Below are 9471 nucleotides of genomic sequence, written 5' to 3'. Positions count from 1 at the left end.
TATGTCAGCTAAGATTGGCACTGCATCCCCCGCAACCCACTGGTGGAGGATAAAGCGATAGATAACGGATGGATGGGTGGATGGATTAAAAAACTAAATTTAAATTTACATAAGAACACAAGTGAAGAATTGACAGTCAAAGCAATGGCTAATTACATACCAAGTATCAAGTATTATGATAAAACAAATTGCTGTGGGGTAAAACACAGTGACTCGGTGCTGCCACCTGTCGAATAAAGGTTGAAATCGAGCAGCCCGTGCGATGTGGGACGGGAGACCCCTGTTGTGCAGGAGAGGAGCAGAGCTCGCGACGTTACGCCCCCGCCATTTTGTTTCACCGGGAGTAAAGAAAGCCACCGGAGCATCAGCGGCGCGGTTCTGTTCCCTTTTTCTCCACAGAACCATCCGTCATCACGGCACAGCAGCATCGTGCACCCGCCTTTGACTTCGCATGGTACGTACCCACACACGGAGCTCGGCGCTGGTTTACGGGGCGGGTGCTGCGGTTTTTGTTGTTGTCTTTCTGCACCGACCAGTGTTAGCCGTGTACTGTACACTTACAGCTGCTAGCCGGCATTTTGGGAAACTCGTCCTCCTTTTACATGGAGATTCGTTAATAAAAAGGAGATGTGCATGGAAATATGAGCAACATATTCATTTAAAGACGCCGTGTTTGGAAGATTCAAGTGAGAGGTTTGTTTTCACCACGTTTTAGTCACGGTTTGTTCGCAGCAGCACGCGTGTGGCATCGATGCGGCCTGCGGTGTCTGCCGAGCCGGGCACGTTAGCCTAGCGTAGCTTAACTAACAGGCGTGGTGGATGTGTTTGTATATAAAACAGTCAACTGGAGCACGGCGATATGTTTATTATAGTAACATGGACTTTTATTCCATTTGTATTTATCTCGCGTTAACGCGGCTATTCGGGTCATCGTAACTTTTTGAGTTTTAACACATGTGAGCACAGGAGCCATACACACACAAACACTACAGCCTGGAAAGTGGCTTGAACGATGGCGCCAAACCACAGGAATAACACTGAAAAATCCACTTTATTTTGACACACACACACACACACACACACAGAACATTGGAATAAAAAGCATCTGGAGAAACGGGCTTTTCGGCTAAATCAATGCGTTCAATAAAGAGAGCGTTGAAAGTGTAACTTACGAGTTACAGAAATTCAAATGTCAAAGTTATGAATGTTGCACAAGTGATATGTTGTTTAAAATGGTCAAAGCCAGAGTAAATGTAAGCTGTATTATGAACTTAAAGTACATTGTTGTGGATCACATGCTACATTTGTCTGATTTAAACTTTAAACCATTAATCGATTTGAATGTTTTTTTTTATTTTTAAGTAAAATCAGTTTCTCAGAAGTCTAAACTTTTAAAATGTGAATATTTTCTGGTTTCTCCAGAAAAGAAAGTCATTTTGATTTGACAGCCAGACATTTAAGAGCAAGGAAACGCAACAGCTCAATCTATATGTCGATATAATGAAAATAACTGCAGCCCTAGTTTGTGTTATAAAGAAAAGCAAATGAATGATCACCTCATGTCAGCATTAAATTTCCTATGGCAAATTTTAACCTGTGTAAATCATTTTAAAAGTTAAAACTGGTTGGATACAACTGACAGAAATGACATTCATTTTAGGTTTCACAATAAACTTTGGATTAAAGAGAAGCAGTGTCAAGCAAAAAACATGTTCAGATTAAGTGGTGCAGGTTATTACAGATTGTCCACGAGCTGTAGTGGCGTTGATGTTTAACCATCTCTGAATCTGTTCTGCACAGATGTCTGGAGACATGGCCGCCGATCATGTAAATGGGAATGGCACAGAGGAGCCGATGGACACTACAGCGGAGGTGACCCACTCTGAACATTTCAATGCTTTACTGGAAGCTGGATTACCTCAGCAGGTCGCTGAGAAGTTAGATGAACTTTATGTAGCAGGTAAGCACACATTTCACCTCACTGTGACAGGGTTTTTTTTTTTACTGCTTTTACACAAAAGTTGAAGTTCTAAAACATGCAGAGAAAGGATCATGAAGGATTTAGGTCAGAACTACAACTTTTACATTAAAGTTCTCATGAATGGATGAGGAATGACTGTATTGAAATAACATGGATGGCTTTTGTGTTTGGTTTGTGTCTCAAAGAATACAATTAATCCGTGCCAATCAGTGTGTTCTCGTCATGTTTCATTTTTCTTTATAGAAAAGGTCACTAATCTAGGTCAGGTGACTGGAATCCTTTTTAGCTGATGGTTGTCAAAGACAATAGTGAGCTGATAAATAACACCAGTCATTAATCAGTCTCTGAATTATAATCAGCTATTGAATTCAAAGTAGTTTAATTATTTGAAAAGTAGACAAATAACTTTATAGTTAAAATTGAAATAAAACATCTTGTGTTCTGCTGATACACACCTTCTCAGTTTGTTGCCTCAGGCCTGTCTGAGCTACTCAATGTGCGTTTATGTCTCCGACCTGATTGAGTGGAGGAAAAGATGGGTGGAGCATGAATGGTTGAAGGAAGGTAGATTGAAGGCAGCTGGTGCTGTGACGATCAGGAACAATGAAGCAGCTGTCAGGTTGTTGGAGGTGAAGTGTTGTTGAAGCAGCAGCTGGAGGAAAATCAATAATTAAATTCTTTGTTGAAATCTAGTTTAACATCATTAGTCGTCAATGTTACAGTCTTTCTTGATTCAATTAAAAGTATCTGTTCAAGTTTTTATCATCAAAGCGATATTTCTGTAACATTTTGTTTTCTTAATGAATTTATTTTTAGGACTATTAGCACACAGTGATCTCGACGAAAGGGCGATTGAAGCCTTGAAAGAATTCAATGAGGAGGGGGCGATGCAAGTGCTGGTGCAGTTCAAAGACAGCGACCTGTCGCATGTGCAGGTGAGTCCTCGGGTCACGGTCTATGTCCTCCTACGTTACATCATAACTGAGGTTACATGCAGGGTTTCAGGCTGATTATTTGATTTTAAAAGACAAGAAATTTGGCAACAAGAACTGAAACTGAAAGGTGTTACAAGAAAGTGAGCGTGGAACTGAAAATTTCAAACTAATTGATTAGTCAAGAAAATAATCGGCAGATTAATCGGTGATGGAAAATAACACGAGTGTGCATTAAGTCGCGGGTTTCTCTCTCTCCTGCAGAACAAAAGTGCCTTTCTCTGTGGAGTGATGAAGACTTACAGGCAGAGGGAGAAACAAGGGACTAAAGTTGCAGACTCCACCAAAGGACCGGACGAAGCTAAAATCAAAGAACTCCTGGACAGAACAGAGTACACGCTTGACGTAACGACCGGACAGAGAAAGTACGGCGGCCCGCCCCCTGAGTCGGTCTACGCGGGCCATCAGCCCACAGTTGGAACGGAGGTAAACCTGGATGCCGTCCATTTCGCCGTCATCTGTACACTCTCATTTCACAGGAGTTGGTGCTCATGTTGTTCTTCTCTGTAGATATTTGTTGGGAAGATTCCCCGCGACTTATTTGAAGATGAGCTGGTTCCTCTCTTTGAGAAGGCCGGGCCCATCTGGGACCTGCGGCTAATGATGGACCCGCTGACCGGGTTGAACAGAGGCTATGCCTTCGTCACGTTCTGTACGAAAGAAGCAACGCAGGAGGCGGTGAAGCTGGTACGTCTGTTGTGACTTTTTGTGGAATTTAGTCAAATATTAATATTTCGCAAGAGTGTGCGTCTTTCCAGTAATTCCAAGACACTATAAATTAGAACTAGGTTTTCTGATTTTTCAGCTTCTTGAATGTGAATATTCTCCATTTTCTTTGCTCCATGTTGTAAACAAATCATTCAAACTGAATAATTTTAATTTGTGGACAAACTTTGGGAATATCGTTTCCAGGTTTGGGGAAAATTGTCCACAAATTGATTATGAAAAAAATCTTAATGTTTACTGAAGCTGTAGTTGTAATGTGTGAAATACGGTCGATCTTCATCGTGTTCAATCTGACGTTGTTTTTCTTTTTGTTTGTTTTTTTACAGTGTAATAACTTTGAGATCCGCCCTGGAAAGCAGATCGGTGTGTGTATATCCGTCGCCAACAACAGGCTATTTGTCGGCTCCATCCCCAAGAGTAAAACGAAGGAGCAGATCGTGGAGGAGTTTGCAAAAGTCACAGGTAAAAACCTCCCGTCCGCGTACGGACGGTCCCTCGACCCCCGTCTCTGCTGACTTTTTTTAAAAACTGCATTGTCTGTGTGCGTCATCAGAGGGACTCAGCGACGTCATACTGTACCATCAACCTGACGACAAGAAGAAGAACCGCGGCTTCTGTTTCCTGGAGTACGAAGACCACAAAACAGCGGCCCAGGCCCGGCGCCGGCTAATGAGTGGGAAAGTCAAGGTGTGGGGCAACGTGGTGACAGTGGAGTGGGCCGATCCCATCGAAGACCCGGACCCAGAGGTCATGGCCAAGGTCAGCTCCAGTTACAATGCGATGGAAAAAAAAAAAATCTGAGTTTGAGGACGCCACTGAAGCAGCAGGACCACAGCAGCCACGTGATTAACCGGTGCGATGTTTGGCTCGTGTTTCACAGGTGAAGGTTTTATTTGTCAGAAATCTGGCCAATGGCGTTACAGAGGAAATCCTGGAGAAGTCCTTCAGTCAGTTTGGAAAACTGGAGCGAGTGAAGAAGCCCAAAGACTACGCTTTCATCCACTTTGAGGAGCGGGACGATGCAGTCAAGGTACAGAGTTTCACCCCCTGCTGGTTTTATTTTGTCACATGTCACTTCCTCTGCCTCAAACTGAAATTGATGAGTGTATTTGTTTTGTTTTTTCTTCTCAGGCACTGGAGGAAATGAACGGTAAAGAGCTGGAGGGAGAGCCCATTGAGATCGTTTTTGCCAAACCACCAGATCAGAAGAGGAAGGAGCGCAAAGCCCAGAGACAGGCGGCCAAAACGCAAATGTAAGAAACGCCTCAAACGTCTTCTGATGGAAACACGGGGCACTGTTGACGATGTCTGTAAGAACGTGTTTCACGTCTTTGTCTCACTGTGAGGCAGACGTTTCCAACAGAAAACAGAAGTTTGTAAACCACTCACTCTCCCACACCAAAGCCCATAGAGAAAATCAGTGATTTTAGCTGGCGGGGACACAGGAGCTGCTGGTCTACTGCTGCCTCGTGTGGTCACTTTGTGTCACTGAGGTAAATGTAAGTGAAGGATTTCAATCACTGAAGTGATAAAATAAGACATTTGAACAGTGATGGAGGCAGCAGTGGATCAACAGCTCCTGTGTGCTGTGATGTTAAAATCACTGATTTTCTCTATGGACTTTGGTGTGGGAGAGTGACGTCGAAAGATAATGACTCGGCACAAGTCAACTCGGGACATTGTTGTCAGAGATCATGGACCAATCGGGATGTTGCTCTCTGACATCACTTCCTCTTGTTTTTGTTTAAATCAGGTATGATGATTACTACTACTACCCTCAGCACATGCCGCCGCCTGTGAGAGGCAGAGGCAGGGGTGGTAACCGGGGCGGCTATTCTTCTTACCCCCCGGACTACTACGGTGGTTACGAGGACTACTACGACTATTATGGCTATGACTACCACAACTACCGCGGTGGCTACGAAGACCCCTACTATGGCTACGATGACTTCCAGGCTCCGAGCCGAGGGCGCGGTGGCAGCCGAGGCTCGCGGGGCGGATCCTCTCCAGGCCGAGGGCGTGGCGGGGCCGGTGCACCCAGAGGCCGTGCCAGCTTCCCCCAGCGAGGCGGACCGGGACCAGGCCGCGGCGGACGGGGCGTGAGAGGAGGCGGAGCGGGAGGAGGAGTGCAGCCGAGAGGGCGCGGAGGGGTACGTGGTGCACGGGGTGGCCGCGGTGGAAATGTAGGAGGAAAGCGCAAAGCTGACGGGTACAACCAGCCAGATTCCAAGCGTCGCCAGACCAATAATCAGAACTGGGGCTCTCAACCCATTGCTCAGCAACCGCTCCAAGGTGGTGATCATTCTGGTAACTATTCCGGTTACAAATCTGACAACCAGGAATTTTATCAGGATTCTTTTGGGCAACAGTGGAAGTAAATCCCCGTAGGGCTTTGATAAGCGTTCCGTCTTTGTTTTGTTTTTGTTTTTTGTTGGTGTCCTTTTTTGTTTTTTTAAATGTAGAGACTTTGATCTGATTGGCCCTCAGTCCCACACGGTTGCCTGCAGTTTTTCCTCCCTCAAATTGGTGACATCTGGCAAGATCTTATCTTTTTGTACATATTTTATTAATTCGCTTGGACTCGAAGTGTAGTCGCACTCCCACCTGTTTCTGGCGGACTGGTCCCCTTTATTTGTTTTTATTTTTTTAAAAGGGTCGTTTTAAAAGATTTTTCCATAACGAAAAAGTGAAAACAATTTTTAGATGCAATTATGTGGTCGGGCTGTCTATTTGGCTATAGCTTTATGTATGTTTTAGGAATTCTGGTTATGTTCCAAGTAGCTCACAGCAACAAAGCATATGTCTCTCCTAAACATGTATTTAAAAACAAATGAAAAAAAATACAATTTGTATTGTCACAAAGTTAATGCGTGTCTTGTTATTGAGAAATAAGGAAAAAAAAAAAAAGAAGATAAAAAAAAAAAAGGACCATCGTTGTCCAATTTTTTTGGCTTTACATTTTGGCTTGTATCCTTTGCTGTTTGTCTGCTTTAATAAACATACACGCACACGTGTACAAAAAACTTCAAATTGTGTTGCAAATTCATGTTTCGGCAAATTCTCTCTTCAAATTGCCTTCAAACTAATTTTTAAAGGCTCCTTGTGGAAGAAAATGGATTAAAGGTTTGCCAATTTTGGCCACATGCTACAGTGTCACCTCTGCATGCCATCAAATTCAAACCAGTCCAGTGTTCTGTATGTGCAGTGACATACTTCATCCTTATCAGTCCCTCATGACAAAAAACAAAACAAAAACCCATAAATGTCTCACAATTCGGTCTGAAATTCACCGTCAGCGCAGCATCAAGAGTTAGCCCCGCCCCCCTACTGACTGTTACTGGTGGTGGTGCAGAATAAAAGCACAATTTGATCAATTTAGCTTGAGCGTGAAGCTTTTTCCTTGTCCCAGAAGGATCTAGTTGCTGTTGAAGGCCTGGATACTAATCTTGCATGTTTCTCTCTGGAGGTTTGATGTTGCACTGCTGCTGCTGCTATTTGCATGACTCCTCCCTCTGCTTTCAAAGACAAAATGGCTGCCCCGCTGCCCACCCCTCACCCTTTCCCCTTCTCTGTGCTCATATTTTCCACCTGCTGCACACGGGACCGTTCAGATTTTTCTGTTTTAAGAGCGCGTTTGTTCAAGGTGCTCGGTGAAACCGCGGCTGTCACGACCGACGTCATAAAGTCTGTCATCCCTTCTAATCTCAACATTAGACAGAGTTTTCTCAATGGGAAACTGAAGTTTGTAAACCACTCACTCTCCCACACCAAAGCCCATAGAGAAAACCAGTGATTTTAGCTCGCGGGGACACAGGAGCCGCTGGTCTCCTGCTGCCTCGTGTGGTCACTTTGTGTCACTTAAATGAATCTTAATTAAGATTTTCAAACGCCAAAGTGACTAAATAACACATGTGAACTTAGTGATGGAGGCAGCAGTGGATCAACAACTCCTGTGTGCTGTGATGTTAAAATCACTATTTTTCTCTATAGGCTTTGGTGTGGGAGAGTGAGTGTTTTACAAACTTTAGTTTCCCATTGAGAAAAGCCTGTCTAACGTTGAGATAAAGTTAAAAATCTGTCTTCTTTGTGTCTCTACTGGCAGCCACGTCTTTACCGAGAGTGAGCGCCTGCTCTCGGGCTGGTCCTGAGCAGCAGGGGGCGCTCACAGCAGCTCAATCAGCCATACTTGAGGGGTGGAAGTGGGGTGGGGGGTCCCTTTAACTCATGTTGTGTATTTGTCTCTCGCTTTGTTGTCAGTGACATGTGCATGCGTGTTCTTGTGAGTGTGTGCGAGCGCTTCGTCTTCTAATGCTCATGTTCCATGGATGTGTGTGTGTGTATGTGTGTGTGTGTGTGTGTGTGAGAGAGACGTTGTAATCCGATCCCTGTTTCCATTCTCTAATTTGCTTCCTTTTGTTACCTGACTAGCAGGGCAAAGAGGTCGAGGCTGGTCCTGACGTGTCACTATGAGGACTGACCAGCGTCCGGCGTTGTCACGCTGCAGGCTGCCACTGGGGGATGGAATGGTAAGGTCACCTGACTCAGTGGTCCAGTCGTATTCCAGCCCTTTTTTTCCTTTTTTCTTTTCTTTTGCCCCCTCTGAAGCTGCCGTGCTGTACAAGATAATCACAAAACAGGAGCTGTGACTTTGGGAGTGGATCACGTTTTTCTTTTTGTGTGGCGTCACCACGGACGGATGGATGGACGTCCTCCTGGAAAAGCACTTTTTTTTAATCTTAAAGTCTGACTTTCTGAAGTCGGACTCCATGTGACGTGATAATCTGATTATCAGGTCGCTAACGTGAGACGATCGTTGCAAAGCTGGACACTCCAGGATAACGGTTCTCTACAGATGTGATCATGTGATGCTGGCCGTGGGCTTGTTAGCTACCTCAGTTTCAAGGACTCGCTGGAGGCAGAGCTCCGCCCCCTCTGGCCCTGCCACGCCCACTCACTCACGCACGCACAAGAAGCAGCAACAAATGAAGCACTTAAAGCAAGCGTTTTCACTTCTGAGACAGGAGCTGATGGACGGAAAAAAAAACAGTCAGTCATCCTATGTCTTCCACGGGGAGGGGCATATAGTTAAAGGGGTAGTTCAGGATTTAGAGTAAAAAAAAAAAATTCACAAATTTTAGCCACTTATCAAAAGTCTGTTTAAAATCTACGATGTGTTTACGTCACGTCTCTCCTACACCAAAGCCCATAGAGGAAATCTGTGATTTTAGCTCGCGGTAGACACAGGAGCTGCTGGTCCACTGCTGCCTCGTGTGGTCACTTTGTGCCACTGAGATAAATCTGAATGCAGGATTTTTAATGCCGAATTTGACAAAATAAGACATTTGAACTTAGTGATGGAGGCAGCAGTGGATCAACATCTCCTGTGTGCTGTGATGTTAAAATCACTGTTTTCTCTATGGGCTTTGGTGTGGGAGAGAAAACGGTGAGATAAAGACGTGAACATGTTTCTTAAGATGTCGTAGACTGAAAGTGACGTAGATTTTGTCTTCTGTTAAGAGGTTAAAATGTCTGTTTTTATAAGCCATGTTTTCCTGAGTGTGTGTAAGATGCTGTCAGTGACTCATAAAACCTGAACCATGCCTTTAATTTGTCCTTGTTTCGTGTGTCGTGGACGAGTAACGACGTCTAGTTGCGCCACCAATTTTTTCACTTTAGAGTCTGTGACTTGTTTTGTTTTTAGTTTCCACATCCTTGTTTTCATCATGTGGATCAGTCCAGTCCAGTCCAGTTCAGTTCACTGTGGCACGAAAT

The 9471-nt window shown here is 44.4% G+C and overlaps 1 protein-coding gene across 4 annotated transcripts; it reads left to right on the top strand.

The window, feature by feature from the left end:
- The first annotated feature begins 307 nt into the window (after positions 1-307).
- On the top strand, positions 308-8938 carry LOC122784348 (heterogeneous nuclear ribonucleoprotein Q). Of its 4 annotated transcripts, none has more exons than XM_044049590.1 (11): positions 308-454; positions 1801-1960; positions 2798-2916; positions 3178-3399; positions 3484-3660; positions 4026-4161; positions 4253-4458; positions 4580-4729; positions 4831-4952; positions 5453-5849; positions 8131-8938. In XM_044049590.1, the coding sequence occupies exons 1-11, from the start codon at positions 452-454 to the stop codon at positions 8167-8169; spliced, it is 1731 nt and encodes a 576-aa protein (XP_043905525.1). In that variant the 5' UTR covers positions 308-451; the 3' UTR covers positions 8170-8938. The 4 variants fall into 4 exon arrangements, with proteins under 4 accessions (XP_043905525.1, XP_043905524.1, XP_043905522.1 ...); XM_044049589.1 differs by having other exon boundaries at positions 5453-6006; XM_044049587.1 differs by having other exon boundaries at positions 5453-6006; positions 8128-8938.
- The last annotated feature ends 533 nt before the right edge of the window (positions 8939-9471 follow it).

Source organism: Solea senegalensis, linkage group LG17, assembly GCF_019176455.1.
Source record: "Solea senegalensis isolate Sse05_10M linkage group LG17, IFAPA_SoseM_1, whole genome shotgun sequence".
Classification (NCBI taxonomy): domain Eukaryota; kingdom Metazoa; phylum Chordata; class Actinopteri; order Pleuronectiformes; family Soleidae; genus Solea; species Solea senegalensis.
This window is presented reverse-complemented; position numbering and strand designations above follow the sequence as displayed.